Source organism: Callionymus lyra, chromosome 1, assembly GCF_982586985.1.
Source record: "Callionymus lyra chromosome 1, fCalLyr1.hap1.1, whole genome shotgun sequence".
Classification (NCBI taxonomy): domain Eukaryota; kingdom Metazoa; phylum Chordata; class Actinopteri; order Syngnathiformes; family Callionymidae; genus Callionymus; species Callionymus lyra.
In genome coordinates this window covers 20741023-20766458 of record NC_141818.1, presented here as the reverse complement: position 1 = coordinate 20766458, position 25436 = coordinate 20741023, and the positions used below count along the sequence as shown (strand labels likewise).

General features: G+C 39.7%; 1 protein-coding gene across 1 annotated transcript; it reads left to right on the top strand.

The window, feature by feature from the left end:
• The first annotated feature begins 1107 nt into the window (after window positions 1-1107).
• On the top strand, window positions 1108-23984 carry LOC148088333 (uncharacterized). The gene is made up of 7 exons (XM_087796563.1): window positions 1108-1287; window positions 11568-12484; window positions 15952-16003; window positions 16396-16516; window positions 16742-16872; window positions 20261-20491; window positions 22173-23984. Exons 1-7 carry the CDS (start codon window positions 1207-1209, stop codon window positions 22794-22796), a joined length of 2157 nt encoding a protein of 718 aa, XP_087652689.1. The 5' UTR covers window positions 1108-1206; the 3' UTR covers window positions 22797-23984.
• The last annotated feature ends 1452 nt before the right edge of the window (window positions 23985-25436 follow it).

The following is a 25436-nucleotide window of genomic DNA, read 5'->3' as shown; positions in this document are numbered from 1 at the left end:
TATATATTAAAAAATAAATAAATCTACTGACATCTAAGGTTTATACAACCTACGATTATTTTGACGTAACCTTGAACATATTGTTTGTATTCACTTAAAATAAGAAGCGCATTGGCTCAAATATAAAATACATTAAATTAATAAAACATAAAGTGACGTCACTTAATTAAAACATTGACGCGAGAAAAGGTCCTGTGTGAGTTTTGCATCAGCAGCACGTTTGTTGAACAGTGCTTCACCCTTGTGGACAAAGGGGTGAACTTCACTTATTCTCAATTGAATGAACTTGATATGAACCTTGAACATTAGAATAGAAAAAAACATTTAACGTTTTAAAAAAAAATCAAAGACGGTAATATGGCATTGGTTATCAAATAGATTAACCTTAACCTTAAGTCTGAACAAGTTTTACAGTTTTAATATTCTGTAATTTCCCTGTGGCACGATTAGTAAATATATCAACTGTAAGATAAAATAAAACCGTTAGAAAAATAGAAGAATAATCTATAAATAAGATTCAACCATGAGGATTACATTTTTAGACTTTGCTTGGTCATAATGCAATCAAGATTATAACCTGATAGTTGCCTCTTCTTAACAGTTAAATCAATACTTGTATCAGCTAAATGCAGAGTAACATTGACAAGTTAATCAAAGTGAAACTAGTAACATTTGAACATGTCGATTTTATAAACGTCGGGGAAACGTAGTTGAAAAACCTCCCACAATTAAAAATGGTCCATGTTAGGGAATTTATAAATAAATAAATAATATTATTTCTGGGGTATTTGAGGAATCAGGATTATGGTATGCAAAATACAAAATTAGCTAAAACAATAATAATATTTATAGAATGTAAATATACATTTTGGATTTATCATTAACAAAAAATCTAGATGTTTATTTAAATTGAGTATGTTTTGATTGTTTTTCTGTTTACCTACTTTTTATTAGAACATCAAATTAAATTAAACAGTTTTTCTTTACTAAAAGTAAACTCCCGCATCATAAATGATTAAAAAAAAGAGTGAAACAAGAGGTGAAACAGAGTGCACAGCAGTGGTCTGGTTCTGAGAGTTGGGTCGGTCCAGTCTGGTCACGAACGATGGAAGCGCGCTCCCGACACTCCAGGTGAATGCGAGGCAGGACGAGGAGCGGGACACGGCTCTCTGCGCGTCGCATCGAACGAGGAACACTTACAGGAAAATGACTTGTGTTCCGTCGCTCGGGGCACATCTTCACATGACAACATATCTGCTTTTCGTCATGGGATGCGTGGCTCAAAAAGTAAGTGAACACTTGTTTTCACGTCCATCGTGCCGAGAGAACGATCATTCAAACATGTGCACGATGAGCAATTCTTAACGTTTCTACAAATATAAAATAACTTATTTTAAAGAAGATCAGATGTGAAGACAACTCTGATACGCATTTACATTCGGTGCAAAATATCAACACTTTGTGCAAACTAACAGCACGTGGAACCTTAATAAAAGCACACATTAAATTCATAATTTTTTTTTTTTTATATATAATTACTTGTATCAGAGGCTGAATCTCTTTCTTAAACTTTAAGCCAGTTTGCAATAGAATACACGTTAGTAGGGACACATCCAATTTACATTTTTTGAATGGAGTTTTGCGAAGCATTGTTTTGTTGACCGCTGTGGTTGCATCATAAAATAATCTTCTCTTACTCCGGATTTTTTCTAAATAAAAAAAAAAACAACCGACAAATAACTATCAGATGACGGATATGCACACTATATTAAACATCATAAAGTATTTACAACAAAAAATATAGAATTTCTCACGCATTTCGGTTTGTTGCATTTGCACCGACAAATATAAATGCATCGCTGTACTCATGTTTCAAAGACGATATGGCTACTTGATATATATTTTTTAAATGTGGCACATTGTGTTCCAGGGGGTATTTCAAAGGGATGTTTTGATGGCACTTGCATGTTTTGATGTTGCTGCACGTCACAGAGTTGGGGAATGGCATGCAGGGGTCATTCCTGCTGAAATGAGAACCACATTGAGTGCATGTTAACCTTATGTTTTACTTTTCAAAGCCATCCGAGCGGATTGTGAAGCTTACACTGACAAGTTGATGATGAAATAGTAGGTCTGAGAGCAGGAGCTTGTTTTTCCTTCGGCTGCTGTTGTGATCCGGCCAGCGTGTAATCCGAGAACCAACCTTACTGATTGTTTTGATCCACTGACATGAAGTGTTTCAACAATTTTATAGAAAAAACAGGTTTAGATCTAAGTCAGGAGTTGTGCTGATGCTCAGTTTTCATCATTAAACACGCTTGGAGTTTTATTATTTAGCAGTAAAGACATTGAAATATATAGTATCGCACATGGACACCGAGATATTTGTGTTGACCTGGATGGTCGATTCTTCTCAGCTCGTTATATTTTGCCCACCCAGACGCCCACTAGTCTGGTTTTGTTCTTTTCCGTGTGATGCAATAGCTCTTATTGTGCAAGTGCGAGATTCTGGTGTCAAAATATAAATGGATTACCCGTGACACAGATCTTCTCGAGGACATCAAGACCAGGACTGTCAGCCAGAAGAAGCTCTGTAGCTTTCACCTGTCAAAAGTCATCCTCGTCCTGTGAAGAAGAATGACGGCACCGCAGCCCAATTCTTTCAAGCCGACAACAAAAGCTTTTACTATATTGAATTGTCGGGGTCTCTAGCTTTAGTTCTCGTATGTATTGGGTGCCCACTATCTTTGCGATTATCTGCCTGAGGGGACACAGTAAATGATGGCTTTGTCCTCCACTCCCCTTTTGTATTAACTTGATTTTTGGAACAGCATAAACAAGCGCGGGATTTATTATATTCCATTCCCCCCCAACCCCCTCTTACTTTGAACAAAAAATATCTGGCATTCAGGTCTGACGATTCACAGAACCACAATGCGGACAAGAGTGAAGTTGTTGTGTTGCCCTGCACCATCGTTCGCGAGGTTCTATTTGTGATGGAGAAAAGGGGACATTCATCACTAATTGAACTGAACTGCCAGGGCGCCAGTGGACGGTGAACTCACTTAGCTCGCCGATGAATTTCCTGACAGCAGATACAGACAGTCTATCAACAAACATGTCCGCATGCCTCGCAGACACAAGCTCTGTCTCCTGAACAACAAGCATTCTGGTCCATATGTTTAGAGAAAAGCATTGGCGCTGCACATACCTCCTAATTAGGGCCTAATTCTCATGATTGAAAAACAGTATATTTCAATTGAATAAGACAATTCTCATTATTGAAGAATTGTATTAGTTTGCAATACAAAACTCTGCAACAAGAATTCTTACATCCTCTAGTAGAAAAACTCACATTTCTCCGATCCTTAAAACTCTTTACTGGCTGCCAGTTTCATCCAGGATCAATTTTTAAATTCTGGTTCTTACTTTCAGAGCTATCACTGATCTGAACCAGCTTTACACCCCAGCTCAGGCTCTTAGGTCTGTGGGAGAAAGAGGAGAGGAGAGAAATCCTTCCAGACAGTTGCTCCTAAGCTTTGGAACGATCTTCTTCTCCCTCTGTGTTTGATGGATCTACTGACTCCTTCAAGAAACATTTTAAGACATTTTTATTTGTGCAGGCTTTTCCTTGATTTTCTGGGACTCCTGTGTTTGTCTTATGTGTCTTGGCCTTTTGAAGTATATATTTAAACTGTGTATTGTATTAAATTGCGAATTGTTTTTTAATCATTATTGACATCATGTAGCGGACGGTGATATATACTGGAGTGCGACCGAATTTCTACTGGGTTGTGTAAGTAAGTTTTAGTTAGATGGATAGTTTGTTTATTTGTTCCCTGAAGAAGGATCAGTACTTCAATTTGCTCAATCAAACTTGAATTGTACTATCAATTATATTTCAAATGGCAATAAAGGTGTTTAATTGTACAGTTGTGCAGGACAATGGACATTTTAAAATATGCTTTTTTAGTGTCTTTGATTTCTGCTTATTACGTCATAAATAAGCAGAAGGCAGGGACGATATTAAAATGTCTTTGCTTTGTACTTACTGAACAGTGAATGCGATTTGAAGTCGAGAGACGCCAGTGGACTAAAGTGTTAGTGTTTAGCCCGACCGGGAGACCACATTTCCCATGTAAACGTTGCAAAAGTTGCCATGTCCTGGTTGGCAGCAGTTGGACAAATGTTCTGTTTTCAGACTTCCATTGTCTGAATGAAGGATGGATACCGATGAGGTAGTGAATCAAATTGTAAATAACATAACTTCAACTTTGTTTTTGTACCATAATACCCCCCCCCCCCCACCACAACCAGCGCGATATGTAGCATGTGCACACCATCCCCAAGAACCTTTACAGTGAAAATTAAAATAACACAAAACACCTCAAGTCACGGTATATGAGTCATTCAACTAGTTTTAAGTTGATATGTCATCAAGTTATTTTAGTACACAAATATTAAGGTACCCAAAACTACCCAGAGCTGCTTTAATCAATCCATCTGATTTATCCTCTTAAAAAAAAAAAGCAGTAGTAAATCAGTAAACCAATTCCATGTTAACCATGGTGTTTTTCCCAGAAGTCTTAGGTGTTAAGTCTATTTTTTTTTTACAATTTCTGTGCATTAACTGCGCATTAAACAAAATCTCTTAAGCAAATATACAGGCTTAGTAAACATATTAAACCTTCTGATGCGAAATGGAATTAGAATGAGAAGTCATGAATGCATATAGTTTCAGGTCTTACGTCCAAGGCCTATATGAGTAAAAGAGTCTGAATAATGGTACTCAAGACCGTGATCATAGGTCACGATCTTAACATCCACTTTCTGCTGGCATGTAAGTTCACTTTTTTTTTACTCATACAAGAGAAACACACTTGCAATGTCTCACTCCTTGCATCAGCTGGAAATGGAACAATATTTTAAAAAGAGTGGAAATGATCAATCAGTTTTACTCAAATGACGTGAAATATTTTTGCTGCATAAAAAATGTACACCGATTAAAAGCAGTGGTGCTGCACTTGATCAGGCCTGGACAATCTCTACTGTCTAAAATACAACTTTGGACAGGATGGGTTGTCAGTCTTCATTTGTACTATATGTGGCTTAATTAAAAATAACTTGTTTTAAACAAATAAATAAAATAAACTCTTCACCACAAGATGCTTTTATTTCACCGTACAAATTTTCCCTCGACAAAAATCCATTTTTAAGCTTTTAAGAGCCACATGAAAAGAATTGATGGGCCAAATTTGACCCCCAAGACTCACTTTAAAACATGTGATTGAAATAATCAACTAAATGTTTTTGCTAAGCTTTTTTATTGAACTAGGTTCCAATATGACAAAGTGTTTTGTGGCTAATCCAGTACAAAGTTTACTCTTAGAAATCATAGAATGAACTCCAGGGTTCTAAACAAAAATCCTGGATTTGTTGAAGTGGCTGATTATTCCAGGGTATAAGCAGACAGACAGCCGTGTACAGTGCAGCTCTAAATGTTTTGGCTTCTCGCAGTGTTGTTGCCGGGAGACTAATTACCGTGGATGCATTCACTGGATCACATTCCAAAATCTGGAAATGATTCCATCCCCAACTGGTTGCAACCACTGTGGAGATAAGGTCATGTTCCACCGCAGGGTTCCACAGTCTTGCTTTAACAGCCGCCGCTGCAACTGAAGCAGCACTTCTCCAGAGGAAATATGTTAATAGGCTGACACCTCAAACAAGGAAGAGGGAGTCCACGTCTCACCCCGCGCCCACCCGGTAGCATATTCGTGCGAGGGCATTCAGTCGCGTTCCACTTTTCCATGCAGGCTGGAAACAAGCGAGCATTAAAAAAAAAAAAAAAGTTTCTCAGACCGGCTTGCGCTCAAAGGGGCCTTTCAGAAATCACCCATAATGCAATGGGGGGACTGAAATGTGCTGAGGTGGCAGGACCAGGGCCACCCCAGATCTGTGGAGGCAGACCGCCACACCAGTTGTTTGTGGACTCGCTCGGGGGGTTGAACGTGCAGCTCCTGTTGGTGACATCAGCCCACCAAGAGAGACACTGACATCACAGCAGGGTAATGTTGTAAAACTTTAGCATCAGCAGTTTCCACAGCTGCGAGGGGAGCCGTGACCTCAAGCAGACACTTCATCACAGCTGATGGACAAATTATCAGGCTTGAGCTAATCAGAATCACAAATTTGGTGTGTTTTAGCTTCTTTTTTTTTTTGTTAAGATATGTAGCTCACAGTCTCATATTATTTAACTGTAATAATTACATAAAACTTCATTATCTCTATGCTGTCATGTCTAGATTTACATTTTTTTTGGTATTTGCATGGAATTAAAAATTTCCCTATTTTAACTATAATCTTAATCGCGGTGCCTTAAAAAGAGCTTCATGCAACACTAGTAAAGTGAATTTGTTGATTTGAATTAAAAAATATTACAAAATCAAACAATAATAAAATAAACAATATACATTTTTGTTTGTATATGAGTTTATAATGAGGATACAAACAGTAAACTTAGAGAAAAATAAATCTGAAAAATGTCTGTCAATGAGGTCACAAGGGTCAGATGTCAAGAGGAGTGGCCCACAGGTTTCTCTTTGCACTAGGATGACGTCAGAAACATGTTTCATTTTCTCCAAATCACAAATATACTGTGTGTATTCAAGTGTGTATTATAGATATAATCAGTCAGTGCAAGTCCTAATACTGCTCACAATAATTCTGATTCAACACAAATTAAATACCAATAAAAAAGATGTTTAACTTCAGATTATCTGCTTTCTACCTGATGTTTTTAGATTCCATCCTCTCTTGTTTAATTTTTTTACTTGTCTGAGTTATGGCTGCGAGTCTGTAGTCCAAGTGTGAGTCCGTGAAGCAGTGTCGCTTCTCCCCTCCTGTCAACGGCACAGCCGAGGATTCCTGTCCCCTTTCCGAGGGGCCCGTCTGACTCTTTATGAGCCGGTCCAGTTTGTGCCTCAGCGGCTGAGCTTGCATGTGTGGGTGTGAGAGTATTAACTGTGCTACAGCAGCAGCCAGCTCATGTTGCAAAGTTTTCACAGTGATGTTGTCAGCTTGGGTGGTTAAAAACCCAAATCAGCCAACAAACAGATCTGCCGGCTGGTAGCCTCTGTAAAGAAGGACCTAAACTTGCTTTTCACGGGTACTTTTTTTCTTGAATACTAGTCACCATAAAATGTTATTGAATAAATGTTGAAATTTCTCCCAGTGTTTGATTGGAAAAATAATGATTTGGTTTCAATGTGAAAATACAGAAATACATACATATACAGAAATGAAAAATGTGAAACACAGTCTAGGTCACAACGTGAATTATTTTCTTTTAATTTTTTTCAGGATCAATTTTAAAATTGTGGTTCTTACTTTCAGAGCTATTCATGGTCAGGGTCCTCTTTCCATCAGTGATCTGATCCAGCCTTAGAACCCCAGCTCGGGCTCTGAGGTCTGTGGATCAGAATCTACTGATGGTTACTGAACCAGGACCAGAGGAGAGAAATCCTTCCAGACTGTTGCTCCTAAGCTTTGGAACGATATTTCTCTCTCTCTGTGTTTGATGGATCTACTGACTCCTTCAAGAAACATCTTAAGACATTTTTATTTGGCTTTTACCCAATTATACCTTATTTCCTAATTTTCCTAATTACCGGGCTGCTGTTTGTCTCTATTTATGTGTTTTACTGTGTATTGTTTAAGCTCTTTGTGACCCTGGTCTGAGTAAGCAGTTTACAATTAATAATTACTTACCTACTTACTTCTTTTTTCCCCTCATTTATTTTCCGAGGTCAAAATGTCAAGCAATTGGATTATCATTTTTCATGATTTATTTGCTGTATTATTTAATTAATTAATTTTTCTGGCCTGGTATAGAAGTGTCTGGATCTGATTTAGCCCACATCCCGTGAGTATGACACAAGTGATGTAAAATTAGAGCCCAGGATTTTTATTTACCAAAGACATGATTATCACGGACCGACATTCAGATAAAATCATAAACTTTACGTGAATTAAATACATCTCATGATAACGCTGAATCAGCAAACGTTTTAGTCTGATTTCTCTGTAACAAGATGTTACCATATAGGGTTTGTCCATCACTCATTTTCACCAGTTAACAACCTTATTTTTTAGTAGACTTGACCAAAACAAGTATTATGATTTGTCAGGAGTAACAGACTAATGCAACTTCTGTGACTGTTCTGTCTTTTAGAAAATATTACAATACAATTTATGTTTTTTTCTTTCTGGGTGGCGTGGTATCAACTGTCTTACAGTCAGGTACTGACCCTTGCCCAGTGGTTGTGAAAAAATAGTCTAGAAAAATTCCAAGGGGTTTTCTTTCTAGACTTGTGTGATCAACTCAGTCACACTTTTTAAGGAAACCAGGTTCTTCTAGAGCTGAAACAAATGTGCCAAAACTGAAACTTCATCACTAGCTTTTCAAACTTACTAGAAGTGCAGATGGTTGTACTTATCGATCTGTACCTAGACAAACTAATGAACGATGTTCCTCACTAGTAAATAGACAGTCACACAGTCTGGATGCATCACCCCTATACAATATTTTCAGGGATGTACTGAAGCCAAATGAACAATACCAGTTGTTAGGGGCCCCCTGGTAATGACAGAAGCTGTTATGATGTTTCACTGAACAAGTCATGTCAGACAATTGTGTGCTCTGTTGATCTACTTCTGTCCAGGAAAGCCCCCATCACAGGCACAACTGGGGCGCGTTGACCAGCCGGCTCTTATGTAAACTTTGCCTTGTTCTTATTAGCATCAATTCATTAAAATATCATCCTCCTGACCTGTCATGGAGGTGGCCCACCACCATGCCCTGAGGCCCATTGTTGCACCATGAGAAAAGGCATCCTTGAATAATTAGCGGCCTGCCAGCAGAGTGGTCGCTGACGCAACAGAACCGAGATGTTTGGCATTATAAGAATGCCCTATTTCTATTCGACAGTGTGGCACTTCGGGGCCCCTTCATGTGTAATCCACCATGCACATCCTCCCAGCATCGACCTCCCAGTCGCCTCGTCATGATGGGAGAGATGAAACTGCCCCTGCCCGTGACACAATTCTCTGATTAGACCCCAAAGTTCACATTCAGACACCGACAACTCATTCTATCCATTTTCTCCGGTCAGAAAGTGAAAAAGTTCTTTGATGCCAGATTAGAACGCAAGCATGTTTTCCAGGGGCGAACATGTTTACTCCAAAAAGGGAACACGTTGTACTTTTCTCATTGCCCCCATATTGTGAAGTGGTTCCCCACATTGCGCAATGGACTGTACCCCAAATCGGCTTACTCCCTCTCTCTTTATAACCTCCACAGGAATGCCATTTGGCCTATTCAAATGTCATCCATGCAATTCTTTGCTGCGGCACAATAATTTCTGGCGAGAAAGTGAGGGGGCCATGACATGGGCTTTGCTTTAGTCACACCCAAATGCCAGTCAAATAGCAATTAAAAGTCTACTTCATGGAAACCTGATTTCCTTGATTAAAAAAAACCCCACAAAGCTTACATGCCAGATTCTTAACCTGCCTGTTGGTGGTAGCGCTTTGTTTGTTCGTAAAATTAATGACCAGGAACATTAAGCCTCTTAATCGGATTCATAATCAGCTAATTCAGGTTAGCCTTTGTATTTTTTTTGAACAACATAAGAGAATTGGCAAACATCTTACTCTTTCCGATATCAACTGACAAGCTGTATGTGGTCTGTTTTTGAATGAGAAAATTATGATAATAAGGGGTAATAATGCCAAGAAACTTTTCCATTGAAGGTCCCCATATCTAACCCTCCAACAGCCTTTTCACAGGATACTGTGCAACTGGCACATAAACAGAATTCATCAAATTTAGTTCCGGGGCCCCTTGATACATAATAGATTAGCTAGTCGATAACAGTGTTAACCACAAGTGGTGGTGACATTAACCACATTATAACGTTTCATGTCTTAAATAAGGTTAACATCTTGAACATTGGTTTAGGTTACACGAAAGTTGCTGGTTCCCTTCCGGCTTGAGGTGCGTCTATTTTTGTGTGGACTTTGTATGTTTAGTTTAATGCGTACCCTCTGATTTCCTCCCACAATTAAAAAAACATAAAGACAATATAAGCGCAAGTAAATGTTGGAAACATTGACCCTCATACATTTGGTGTTAATAGTGTTGATGTTTAAGTTCCTTACCCTTTTACTCCAGTGTTGCTGTAGCCATTTTGTAGTGGACATTTTTATGTACTGCGGCTTTTTGCTCTTTTACATTTGGTTCACACAATCTTTACTGATACGGAATGACGATGAGCTTAACCTAGTGGCTTATTCCATTCTGAGAATGTAAACATTAATTAAAATGTGAATTACTCCAAAGGGTCTTTTAGCATTACAATGATCCACTTTTACAAAAGGAGTGAAAACTTTTTTGGTTTACTGTTTCAAGACTCCAGCAGAACTTCCATGACATGATCGCATAAATCAACAGTCTCTGGAAGTCAGCTCTTGTATCTCAAACTACATTCTTGCACGGATCTCTTATTCCTGCAGTCTAGTGTTGTGCAGAAGTCATGCCCGGGGGTGTTGCTGTAATAGCTTGTCTGCCAGGATGAACCTTTCCCATAGTGCACAGTTGAGGCCAAAAGGAAAGCTCATAAACACACAAGCCTTCTTCATAGGTCTGGTCCTCAGCTCCCTGTCCAGCCACACATCTGTCTCCGCTTAGACCAGGTACCACCGCATCGCTACACACCGGTAAAAGATTACGGCCCTCGTGCTTTGAAGACATTCTCCTCTCTAGACTTTCCAAGAAGGGCTACAATAACAACAGTTTCGACAACAACTGGAACCTTTTGGTTTGCTTGGACCAGGGGTGTCCAAACCGGTCCTCAAAGGGGTGGTGCAAGTTTTTGTTCCAACCGATCCAACATGTACAGTTTAACCAATGACGTTTCAGCTGAAACAAGCAACAATCAACTGATTACACCTCGAAGACTCCTGATTGGGTTAAAGGGGGTGCGATTGGTTAGTTTGATCTTGGTCTTGATTGGTTAGAACAAAAACCTGCACCAGGCCCTTTGAGGACCGGTTTGGAAACCCCTGGCGTAGACTCTAGTTCAAGATTGTACTTGATCGAATTTAATTAAAATCTGAATTCTATTTATTGAACAGCGATCCAAAGTCTGTTCATCGTTGGAACACAGTGACACACTCACAGGATTTGTATCTTTTTTATTTTTTATGTTTGCTATTGCTTTGAAACTTAAAGCTTCAATAGAAGAGGTATTTTTACTCAGATAAAACATGGGCTTGGGAACAAATACGGAAATATGTAAGTTTTTTCACCATTAAATATGTCCATACAGTGGGAGAAGTGCCATTTATTCATCAGGAGTAAGCCACAGGGCTCAGGGGAATGTATTCATCAAACCTTTGATTTAACTTCAACACTTCAAATTATGCCAATGAGTTGTATTTCATAAACTGTTTGGCTCCACATGTGCTTTCTCTGATCAACTAAACTCTTCTGATCTTTCTTACAGGTGTACTTTGACTGTGGTGCCAAGGTGGATGTAATGGATGTCCAAGGTTTGATTTTGTCCCCTGGCTTTCCCTATAACTACTCCTCGGGGACTCACTGTGTCTGGCAGTTCTTTGTGCCTGTAGACTACCAACTCATTCTCGAGATATTTGACTTTGATGTATTTGAAAACCATGATTCTGATTTGCCGTATTCTGCGGCTTTGGATTTTGAAGAGGAGGCGACTGAAGAAAATGCCACATTTTCACCCAGCCTGGCAGCCTATGAGGATTTATCGGCAAGCAAAGCGTTAATGCTACAGAGTGCTGTTGAGGAGGAACAGCAAGTGGTGGTACAGGAGCTCTCAACAAAGATGGAGATAACCAAAGTCTTAAACTCTGAACTCGCCAAAAGAACTGATGGTTCCCCTGATCAAACTGCATTAACAAATGGCTCCACGTTCAAGCCAGCAGAGAAAGCCGCCAGTGCTAGATCTCGTCTTGGATTTGACTTTGACCCCAATTCTTATCCAGCTGGAGTCACAGAGAGCACCGTTTCCCTGCCACAGTCCACAGACACGTCGACCAATACCCCAGAGACACAGCAGTCGATGTTGGACGCCTGTCCACACGACGTCCTCTACATTTCTGACTTGATCACCTTTTCATCGAGGTTCTGTGGCTCCAACCGGCCGCCCAGCAGCCAACTGGTGTTTGGCTCCGACCAGGAAATGGTGGAGGTCATCATGGAACTCATCACCACCACCCACTGGGGACGCGGCTTTGCTCTCCTCTTCCATTACCACAATCTCACAGAGCATGAAGGAGACCGGCATGCCTTAAGTTCCGCATCCACTAGGGTGGACTCCCTGCTGGCTGCTGTGAGCGGTGCGGCCTTCTTCGCCATGATTCTGACTGGTACCCTCTGCATCATTTTTAGGTAATCTTCTACTTGGTCTATTTTCTCTTGAGCATCTTTTGTGACCAAATCAACACGTTTCTCATACCTTTGTAAGCACCTGGTTGGAGTAAATACTGATAACAAAGTGTGGGTATCAGGACCATGGACAGTGAACAGATGGCATATTTTAAAAACATTTTGGGGGGGATTAAATGTCTTCACCACAAACTTAAAAACTTAAACCACAAATAACTAATATTTGTGACAACATCCACATTTCCTAGACCACTTGATACTGTCTTTCAGTAATTCCCGTATAAGACAACGCAGAAAGACACAACCCCAATTCACAATTACAAACTTCTCTCTGAACAGAATTGCAGATGGAGAAGACCTTATTTAAGGATGATAGTGGTGGTCAACATTTGAAAAGCATAGCTGATAAATTTTGGCTTTAGGTTAGGATAAATAAATATTGCTGAATGGCCTAGGGGTCAAAATAACCAATGATGCTGGTACTCATAGTAATCAGCTACTGGTGGAAGGTTGAACCAAAATCTGTGCAAATTTAAGGAAAAAAACCTGTCGTCGACTCTGCTTTGAGATCTCCGAAATCACTTGAATTTTGCTGCCAACAGCAGATCGCTAACACACATCTGGATTCCTGCTAGTTAGCCTCATATCTCAATCTCCCAAGCAGAGTGAAAAATCGGACTAACAAACCCTCACAGAGTTCATACCAAATATTTTCCTGAGAAACTTCACAAGTCTGTCTGAGGTGACAGACTTGGACACACAGGCTCACCTGTTTGTAATGTTGACTCAGCTGAAAGCCTCGTCACTGATGTGGCGATCTTAGCCGATCGGTTTGATTTGGTGGCGGATGCGTGGCCTTTTTAATGTGGCCCAATTTCAAGAGGTTATTAAAGGTGTCAATTCAGAAGCACCTTTTCTAGGATCTCATGTAAGTTTTTATCGACGTTATGATGACGCAAATGGATTCCAAATTAGAAAAGTTACTATAAGTAAGTAATAAAGTAATTTATTTGTTATCCAGACCTGGGTCAAAAACCGCCTAAACAATCAAAACAATACTCAATAAAATATATAATTAAAAGGTCAAGATAATACCATAAACAACACAGGAGTCTCAGAGAATCGATGGATTCCAAATTAGGAAAGTAACTGTGAGACCACAATTCCTGAAGACTTGTGTTGTGTCGGAAACTCCAAAAGTTCTTACTCTTAGTTAGAAAAATTAGAAACACATGTTCAGTAAAAATGGGAGCCCAATCTGCAGCGGTAATGTGGAAGCCAAGAAATAGCCCAGAAGCTTCAAGAACACAAGAAAGCACAGTAGCTGCTCCCCCTTCTTGTCTGTTAAGTCCTTGTTAAATCAAAAGGTTTCCCAAAAATCGTCAGAAAGAAAAACAGCTCGGCAAGCAAAGGTGAAAGATATTGCAGGTTTAAAGCAGTCTGGAGATTTACTTTCCAACAACCCTTAAGGTCGGAAAAAGCAGCCCGGGAGTTGAGGCTGATCGCAGCAGGGGTCGCCCTCACTTGACTGGTGGCTCTTGAAGTGCTCACTCAGCTGTGAGAGTAATTTTTAATAAGTGGAGAATGGCTAAGCTATTTCAACACGCTTCGCTGGGTCATTCGGAGTTAACGGGAGGACAGAACATTGGGGACACAAATGCATTCGGTTGGACTGAGATTCCCATTGGAGCAGGGTCATTTCTTAGTTGTTTTCAATGTGACTTTATGTGTACTTTAAATATGTAAGCAGTCATGATACTCTTCGGCACCAATGATATAAATCACCGGTAAGGTAGTTTCAATTGGATCCATGTGCCTTATATCCATGTCCAGGAGCTGCTTGCATCTGAATTCAGAGTTGAAAAAACCAATAACAATTATACCATCAGGAAAAAACGTGACTTTGGTCTGTGCTTATAAAACTCCCTGAAGGAATTAATTTAAACCAAGACTGTTCTTGAGTAGTACTATCAACTACTCCAGTGACCCGATCTCTATCTATGTATTTTTCTATCACCCCCAACCTTTAATATCATAAAGAGCTAAAATGAGCCTAGGCTAGTGAAATGCCAGGAAAGTGGGCCACATGTGGTCTTCAAAAGACTTAGATTACATAGACTTTAAACTCAAGCTTTTGAATCATTTAGTAAAGGGGAATTCTACCATAAATTCCATCGCTTTATTAAGTTGGATTAAACTTATTAAAGTTAGCTTAAGAAATAATCAAAAATATATCACAACACACTTAATAATGAGCGACTCAAGTAGTCTACAGGAAACATCACTAAATAATTTTATCGTAGGTTTTAAGATTGAACATGAATCTCCTATTTTCACATTCTTTACTTAGTAGTAATGTGCTGGTGAAGCTTCATAAAGCTATAGGCATTTTCAGAACTTATTATGTGGCACTTTAAAAGGTATAAGTCTTTTTTTTATAAAATATATATATTTTAATCTCCAAGTAACAGGGTGCCATCTAGTTGACTCAGCAGTACTGAAAATACTGCACAGGGAATTAAGAAAGCTAAAAACTGGTTAGTAAGTAGATAAGTAAGTAAGTAAGTAAAGGTTATTTGTAAAGCGCCTTTCTAGACCAGGGTCACAAATCGCTTTAACAATCAAAGTAATACACATAAAACAAACACAGAGTCCCAGAAAATCAGGGAAAAGCCTGCACAGATAAGAATGTCTTAAGATGTTTCTTGAAGGAGTCAGTATCAAGCGCAGAGGGAGAGGAAGATCGTTACAAAGCTTAGGAGCAACAGCCTGGAAGGATGTCTCTCCTCTCCTGAACTGTGTTCAGGAACCATAAGTAGATTCTGATCCACAGACCTCAGAGCCCGAGCTGGGGTTTAGGCTGAATCAGATCACTGATGTAAGGAGGAGCCTGACCATGAATAGCTCTGAAAGTAAGAACCAGAATTTAAAAATTGATCCTGAAAGAAACTTGCAGCCAGTGAAGAGTTTTAAGAATCAGAGAAATGTGAGTTCTTCTACTAGAGCAGGTCAGAATTCTCGCTGCAGAGTTTTGTATTAACTGCAGGCGAGACAGCTCCTTCTTGTTTAGACAAGAAAATAAACTTATAATAATCTAAACAAGAAGACACACATGGATTACAAGCTCCAGATCATCTTGTGACAATTGCTTAAGTTTAGAGATTTTTCTCAGTTGAAGGAAACAGTTTCTGGTCAGTTTTCTGCAGTGTTGAATTAGGTTAGTTAGTTGAATCGTAATATAGAAAGCATAGATGATCTACCAATCCTTTACAAAAAAGCTTCAAATTATACCAATTGTTTTATAATAATATTATTTTGTTGTTTTGATAATCATTTCAATATGTTGTATTTCTAAATCTTTTTTATATTGCAAAAAGGTTCTTATTTTTCTAAATACAGAAAATCCGTCCATATCAGATCTTAACCGCTTTAAAATTACATTTTAATTTCTGTGTAATTCTGTCTTTCAGACCCAGACTGTGTCAAAAGAGAGACAGCTCCTGCGCCTCCTCTAACTCTGAGGTACAGACTGGACTGTGTCAAAAATGCCTGTGTTCCCCTCTCACTGCCCCTCTACCTGGCATCTTCTTTTTATGGCTTCATCAGCACAGACATTCCTTTCAAGACAAAGTTTTAGCAGGGATTACTGGACATTGCTTTTAATATTCGTGGTTTGACTGGACTCCGGGGCCGAGAGGGTTCACTGTTGTAGTGCAGCCAGGAGGGGCCTGGGCCTCTGAAACCAGGTTCAAGTGAGGTCACACAGCACTGGCTGAACTTCGATATGATAGAAATAGTCACAGTTTTGAAGGGATTTTTTTGTAGAAAACTCATGAGGAGCTCTTACTCAGGATTATTCCATAGGTCTTGATGAGATAACTGATCAGATTATAGTATAATCTTTTTGGTTGTAGGTGCAGGAGGAAGTCCAGACCAGTGTGGCTGAGGTCAGCGAGCTTCAGCTGATGGCAGAGAATCAGACCATCGTCCCGGCCTCGGAACAACCCGTCAAACACAGTGACACGCAACACACAAGTAAACCACAAACTCAAATCATTCTGAAATAGTAATTGGTTGATGAAGCTTCATGAAGCAGTATACTTTTTTCAAAGTCCACTAGATGGCAGTATTGCTTTGAACATCTATTATATTGAAACTTCCCATTTGAAACTGAGGGTGAAAATATGACTCTGCTTCATGAAGCTTTATCAGCACATCACAAGTCGGAGGTTATGATTTCTTATTTATGTTCATCCTCAGGTGCTTGTGAGTCTACCCAGGATGCTGATCTTTCCACAAGCAGACTAACAGAATTGGACCTTGGTGCCGACGAGGTCTTTATCATTTCCACCTCTAACAGTCCCAGCAGGCTCCCCTTCTCCCCTCACACGGTAACTATTAACTAGCTTTGAAAGCCACACATGCACTGAACAAGTAGCCAGTAAGGTAACATAGGTGAAAGCTAAAACACATATTTGGGAGGAAGTGACTTTTAAGATTAAGTGTTGGAGGTGTTTTTTAATGCATGGAGAATTTTCAAAATGCCTCTTAAAGGATCTTAACTGTTGTTTATGATTGAAATATTGTTGTGAATTACAAAATATCTCTTTTAATGTTGTAGATATATTGATAAATAAACGCTTTTTTTATCCAGTTTAGCATATGCATTAAAAAAGTACATATTTTAAATATGTTTTTATTAATTTACTTATTTTAATTATTTAATTTTAACTATAATAGGTGTCTGTGTGAATACTCTGTCAAATGGAGAGCTTTCAGTCTGTTAGCACTGGAGGGGATCTCTTAAAAGAATTATACCTTAGTCAGAATAAAATAGATAAATACATTTTAATTAATTATCAAATGTGTCTTACATGTCTAGAAAAAGGTTGAATATGTTCTTAAATATGTCAGATTCATAGAATGATCCATCCTGTGGCAATAAGAAACCAAAAGATGTTCATCTGAAGAGGAACTACCTAAGTATTCACTTCGTATAGCAACTTATGAATGTACGGCTAGATCATATCCCAGTAACTTGGGTTATGAGGCCAGAGAATATGTGTACATTATCTGCACATTATTGACATAGCTTATTGTGTGCATTTTGCCAAACGAATAAACAAAAAAGAAACGGAAAAGATCTTACACAACAATCATCAAATGTGACCGTGAGTCTCCAAAGCGGAAGAATTTAATCTCAAGACCCAACTCTCAGTAGGCGATCTGCTCATTCGGAGTAAATGATCCATAAACCAGAAGAAGTGATCCATAAACCGCAGGACATCAGAGGTGATGGGGTGTTCACTGCCTCCAGTCGGCCCCTGTGTTCTGAAGACCGAAACTGTTTTCTTGGCGTGTTGTGATACAGTCTTACCCTCTGGTGCTAAATTGAATGATGATAATTAAAAGGCGATTTTTGGTAGGAAGTTGTTTTTTGTTTCCACTCTTTGCTCCCCTTTGTCCTCCCCCTGAAGAAGAATTGGCATGCAGCAGATCTGGCAGCTTTTTTTTGAAGGACTGGCAAGATTTTGTGCAGCCCTGGCTAATGGAGTATTATCTCCGGAGCCAGATTCCCAGCACCAATTGTGTGCAAGTGTTTGTGTGGCGCTGTGTGTCATACACGCTTTGGCACTTGGTGTGTGGTCCGGCTGTGTGTGGGTCCTCGACATGGCGCTTCTGTTTACGTGTTGAAATCTGCATGGCTAAAGCAAATGTAGCTTCAGTGTGCCTTGAATTTGTTGCTTCAATATAAATAAAAACCTAAAACATTTCAATGACTTCCACCTACCTCTGCCTTATAGGGCTTATTGACAAGTCCCACATCTTAAACTGTACGACTGATACAATTGGTTAGAACGAAACTTATGAAATTTGTTTCCGGTAAATTTTAGGGGCTCTCAAATATGTACAAAAGTGTCGGCCTTAGCTGTTAACTAAAGTTATGAATTAAGTAAGTATCATTATCATCGTTACCTTACGTAAACAAATTCAACATTGGACACTTTTCTCAAGTCCGAGATAGTAGATAGATGGATCCATTGCTTAACCACTGGATAATACATCATTGATATAATGTAGGACTTTTTCAACTGAATGGTATATTTGCGAGGTTAGCTACCTGGTGGTAGTTGCTGTTTAGGTATGGAATGTGTGCGTGCTGTCATTAAGAGAGGATGTCACATCATGCAGTTATGATTAGATGAGAGAACTCAACCTTACGTGAATGATTTGAGGACACTATGTAGCACACAAAAAACAATGATATTAACGAAAAAAGACAATCTGATAATGCAAGGAAGAAAAAAAAAACTAACGATGTCAATTCAATGACCGGGGTTTACAGTTCAACTAAAATACATGCTTTAAAAGGCACATAAGACAAACACAGGAGTCCCAGAAAATCAGGAAAAGCCTGCACAAATAAGAATGTCTTAAGATGTTTCTTGAAGGAGTCAGTAGATCCATCAAACACAGAGCGAGAGGAAAATCATTCCAAAGCTTAGGAGCAACAGCCTGGAAGGATTTCTCTCCTCTGGTCCGGAAGCGAGCCATCAGTAGATTCTGATCCACAGACCTCAGAGCCTGAGCTGGGGTGTAAGGCTGGATCAGATCACTGATTTAAGTTTTAGCCTGACCATGAATAGATCTGAAAGTAAGAACCAGAATTTTTTAATTGATCCTGAAAGAAACTGGCAGCCAGTGAAGAGTTTTAAGGATCGGAGAAACGGGAGTTTTTCTGGCTGAAGGCTTGTGTCAAATATGTTGTCCCTAGTCCTTCGTGTACCCTTGTGCTTTTGAAAAACCCTGCAGGTCCACAGAAGTGTCTGCTGTGTTGGGTGGCCGATGTGTCGCCTTGTGTGCGGGTCCTAAAACTCCTTATTGTGTTTGCTGCAGCTTTAGCAAGCAAAAGAACACTTTATTTAAACCCCTAGCTAATTCTTGTCTAGACAAAGCTAGCTGTTAGCGACTCTGTGGGAAGGATTATTCTGGGTTTGTTCTCCCGCTGATGGGTGCAACCCCTAAAACCTTCACCCTCCCCTGATTAATAGCAGCTGACCGATCAGGCCGGATAAGGTGGCATGCACACATCGAAACTGTCAATCACAATTATCCCCTATGAGTTGCTCAAGCAAACATGACTTGGATATTCGACTCAAAATCGTCTGGTGCTCCCAATTAGTCATTCGGCGTTAAGAGTTACACACACTGGAAGCGTGACTGAAGCCGTTCCAAAGCCCCTCCAGTTCACTTGACAGCTTTAATATACTTCATAAATAATGAATGAGGTTGTTACTTGAGCCACACACGCTCGGCTGGCTGGCTGTGTGGCGCTACGAGCCAACTGAACAAGTACACTTCCTCCTGGTTAATCCATGAATGTGGCGCACAGCGCTGTCCACCGGGTGAGAGTAAAGGTGTGAGGAGGAAACGGAGCAGGTGCAGCAGTAGCCAGTCAAGTGCCCCCCGGGGAAGTGCTCTCGACGGAGGGATTAATGAAGGGAGGTCAGTTGGGGTGAAGCGCGGCCACTTCCTGTGTGCCAACAAGTGGCAGGCAAGTCCTTTTGCCCACGCTCCAGCCCAGGGCTGCGTGCCGGATTCCCCCCTCGCTCTCAGCCACTGACCTGAATAGCACCTCTGATATGTGCTTGATATACTTTGTGTGAGGTCCCTGAATGAAAAAAATGAGCATAAAGACTTCATCCAAAGCAATAGATAGAAATATCACACATTGTCCTTTTCTTTCTAAAACACCTTTTTTCTTTGCCGGTGTTTCAGCAGCGAGAGCGCCTGCTGCGGCACAGTGACACTGGTGTTCCTGTGGCTAACTGGCCCTCTCAGGACTCCAGCCCTTCTCCCACTGGCGCCAGAGCTTCCAAGGAAAACCCGAGCAGGCCCAGAGCGTGGAGCGTCCGCACCTTCCAGGACTTCTTCCCGCCGCTGTCACAGCTGCACAAGAAGTGGTGCAGCTGGAACTCCACCAGTCCTTTCACCAAACTGATGGACAGCGTCAGTACTACGGCCTCAGTTTCTCACAAGAAGTCTAGTCTAGCTTCGTAGTCTAGTTCAGGGTTACCCCATGTTTTTGGGTCACGGCACATATTTTAGGTTAGAAAAATCTGACAGAACACCACCAAATAAAATATCACTTGCGATATATAAAATGCATATGAAGTCTTAATTAACATGGAAAGAATGGAGCATGTGGTATTTTTCTGTCCACTGATTATTTAGCTTAATTTAATCCACATTAATTACAAAAATGTACAACCAAAACATAATTGTAAATGTAATCGTCAATGTAAATTAATTGACGTCAGTGTACTACTTTCCTCTTAAGAACTCGGTATGAAGGGCTGCTGGTTTCTATTAGTGCCGGCATCTGTGGCACACGGATAGATATCGGATTAAGCCTCAATCTGTGCCGTGACTATAGGCTCTCGGAGTACCATTCACAGGAAATATTACAATATCCACAGCCCACCTAATGATTTCTCACAGTACATTTGTTGGGAATCGCTGGTATAGTTTACAATTTAAAATATCTTAAATTGATAATATCGGATGGGATGATAAAGCTTTGTGAAGCGTTATCCTGTTTTCAGATGTCACTCTAAGCTTTATTATCTATTCCTTTCTACATCAATTAAATCAATTTTGAAACTGCAGTCGCCACCTAATGGCCACTAGAAAACAGGATACTGGTTCATGAAACTTTACCTGCCCATCTGTAGTGTCTTCTACCTGTATGCCATTCTCAGTTCCTTGTAGATCTGGTAATCAATGAACCCACTTGTTCACTGTTAATGCAAAGCCACGATAAGCAATAAATATGCCACTTATGGTTAAACAAGTAGAGAAATAACAAGAAGATTTGAGTCACTTAATAAAAAGAAAATTGAAAAAGTGCCTCGGAGGAGGAGAGTAAAACAACTTACATGAGATTGTAAGTCACTTACGTGCATACCAATTATTGTGGGAGTCAAAATCAGTCATATATGAGATTTTTAAAAAATCTAGATGGATATAAAATATATAATAATATAATTTAATGAGAAGCCAGAATTTAAATATAGTATTAGAAACAAGTCACCAGAAGTTCTTAGAGTGGACATTTATTTTCTTTTTTAAACAAATTCATCACTTCATCACCAACAAAGATAAAATAAAAAACAAGACACTTTTCAGGGCCAACTCCTATTGGCTGTGAATGATGAGATCACCTGCACAGGTGTGGCCAACTCTAAAGTATCTTTACATTTTATTTAGCATGTGAAATGAAGCAGAACGGCAAGAGAGACAAACATGATAATTGTAACTTAATTTAATACTAAGTAATATTTACTTTATACATGTTTTCAAATGTTAAGCTAGGTTTGTTATCATTGAGCTACGCTAGCTGGCTTGCTTTCCTCGTAGCCTCATAAGCACTTAAAAACTTCCAAACATTTGGTTTTAAAGTCTCAGAAAAATTTAAAATATGAAACTTGATTCTATGTCGGATAAAGGTATACTTCTGTATAAGCTATGTTAGCAAGGAAACAGTCTTAAAGAGATTTTAACCAAACCTTACTTCAACTTAAAGGGTTTTAAGATATTTAAATTTACTACAGAAATAATATTCAAATCACATTTCAACTTAACAGCACATTTCTTCATGACCTTAATGGAGTTGGTTGTTCCCCTGCAGGGTCCTCAGCCTCTGGCGTCCGACCACAGAGGCGACGACAGCAGGAGGGTCCTCTCTGATGTCCAGCTGGAGTTCTCTCCTGACACCACCATCTCCGACTCTGCCGTCAGCAACCCCTCGTACCCAGTCGCCCAGCGTCAGCGGCGCCTCAGCTCCACCAGCAACCTGCGGCGCTCCCGCTTCACCGGCCCCTGCTTCGGCCTGCTGTCCTCGGACTCGGCCAAGACCTCGCCTCTCCCGCAGAACTCCCAGCCTGAGACCACCTCCGGCTGCGCCGCCTCCAACCAGAGTCCGGAGGAAACCGGCCAGGTGGGGAAGAAGCGCGGCGATGCGGATCACGTGAGCGTCCCCGTGTTCGCCATCTCAGAGGAGGAGGACCGGCAACCCCTGGTCTCGGCCGATCACCTGGATCAGAGCCCTCCTGTATCGAATGGACAGATGGGGGGGGCTTTTGAAGTGAAGATCACCGCGGCGACCAGTCCCACTCACAAGAGGGCAAAGTCCGAGTGGAGGCCGTGGGGCAGCCAGGTCGCCGGCGGGCTGCTGCCGTACAAGACCACCAAGACTGAGACCAACCCGCCGTCACTCGGGGTGCATTGTGAAGGACCGAGCGTGACCCTTTGAAGGAGCTGGACTCTGCTGATCCACCATCTCCGCCATTTTACATGAGCATTCTCAAATCTGTTGCAAGATGTCTTAACTCTAGAGCTGGAAGATCTGTCTGAAGATGAAAGTGATAGTCACAGGTGTATTTCAATCAACTTCATCCGAGCACTTTCTCATACTAACCTGATCGATGCTGTCCGTTGTCCTCACGCTAGTTTATGGGTTTGAAAGCTTCTTTTATATATATATAAATATATATTACACATGTCTCGTTACCGAAAAAGTGTCCAACAGATGTGCTTCTGCAGCTGGATCGAGAAAAAGGGAAATCATAGTGATGTATAGGCAAATATACTAATACTTTACACGACTAGACGTCTGTAGATGGTAGATATCACGCCAGTATTTATGACGTAAATGACTGTAAAAATGAATAAACTTCTTCAAATTAAAGAGCTGAGAAAAAGTAGCATTTTTCAAAAAGGGTCACATGTCAGAAGATGACGATGATAAGGTCGAATCTAAACAGAATCTGATCTTAAACAGGACCAAGAATAAAAATATATGAAATGTGTGAAATGATGACAAAAAAACATGAAGTATATCAAAGCATTGTGTTATCTTTCTGATGAGCACACTTCAGTCCCACCACGAGAAATTAAATATTCTAAATGATTTATATTCTGTGTATGAAAATTAAACGTATATAGTCCCTGAGTAAATACCTCAGTTGAAAGAAAAAGAAAATACAAAATTAGAAACAAATTTTACTAAATATAGTATGTGAAGGTCAAACGTGATTTTCTATTTTTTTTTGTCATGGCTTTAAAAAGAAATCAATCATTAATATTTGAAAGACGAAAATTTTATGTTCTACTCCGAAAGCTGAGTTCCACAGAAACGAGTTTAATGTATACACTCACAAGTGGAGAAGAACTTTATGTAACCCTTGTGTTATCTCAGGGTCAAGGTGACCCAAAATGCCTGAAAACAAATGTGTTTGTTGTATCCCTTGTGTTGCCTCTGGGTCAAGATGAACGACCTCAATGGCTTCAATAAATACACATGCAGTGGCTGAGGTTAGGGTCACCTTGATTTCAGAGATAAAAAAAAATTGAGTTTGAAAGGCCAAAAATAAAACAAATAATATTATGACTTTGTTTTAGGGTTGTAAATTGAAATCTACATCATCATCATCAGTGCCATCAGAATATTGAATGTGTCAAATTAACATTGCATTTGTCCTAATCTACCGATTTGTCATGAAATAAATCAATGAATAAAAAATACATTTTCACACATATATTTTTAATTTAACAATATTGCATTCTGTGATTTGATTTTTACTGAAAGTAATCAAAACTCATTCATCTTAAAATTGTATTTCTTCCTGATATTTTTATCCTCAATAATTTCATGTTTTTTATATGTTTAAGTTGTCTGATTATATTTCATTATTGCTCGTGTGTGTTTATTTGTTTGTTTTATTCACTTTTGTATAGCACTTACTTGCCAACGTGTGTTGTTTTCTAAAGTCGGAATACTTCTTGGAAATTATGATCCATTATTACAACACACCAACCTATGGTCAGGGTCACTTGGTCAGTCCAGGTCAAGGGTTGGCGAGGGTGTGTGTGAGGTTAAAAACACTGTACGTCTCCTACACACACGTCCAAAGGAGAATGCGAAACTGCAAAAGCCTCTTTAGTACTGGTTTCCTGATTGGAGCGGCTCCAACTCTTGTTGGCTTAAGACCTGCTGTGGGGAGTAATTAAAACTCAGACCCTTGGTAAAGAGGAGGAGGTTGGGGGGACTTAGCTGCTGAGGAATGCCAGTGTGGACCCACCAATGGCCGAAAGTTAAAAAACACCTTGACTTGAATAACAAATAATAATAAATATGTCAATCATATTCTTAATTTTTGCATCTTCTAAATGGGATCATGTGTAAATTCAAGATAACAACAAAAACAAACACAAAGAAAAACAATTTCAAACATTTTTTTTATATTTACAAAAGAATACCCTTCAGGAAATCATTACTTTACATTTCTGTATTAAACTTTATTTTCAACAGTTATACCAGATGTGCAGTGTATTTTTCTTTTAACTTTTAGCGCACGATAAGTGTCTTACAGGCTTCTATCCTCCGTATGACATATGTATCACTTAAGTCTTGAACAATCTGCCTGATCAGCTGGTATTGGTAATCATAAAAGTACTTTCTTTTAAATATATTATTTATCAATGCTTCTAAAAAATGAGTTGAGCCAGAATGGTAACAAAAGTTAATGAACTCTAGGTATTTATATTTGGCACAAGACAAAAACCTAGAGCCTCTGTAGGGTTTGGTCACCAGTGAAATCCTGGAAGGTCCAGAAGGAAGAGACAGAGAATCACTTAAGCTTATTTTTCTTTATTTTTGAAATGGCAAGGGTCTGAAAGAAGAGGTGGAGGTCTGCAGGAGAAGGGGCTTGGGTGAAAAGGTGGTGTTCGGCAGGGTTAGAGAGAATCATCCATCTTTTTTTTTCCTTTTTTGCGGGTTACCAGGGAAAAGTAAATATATAAAGCAATGTTACAAAATGAAGTAATTAAAGACAAAGTCAGGCAGGTTTACTATACAGTTATCTTGTGTTGCAGCATAAAGGCCATAAACCCG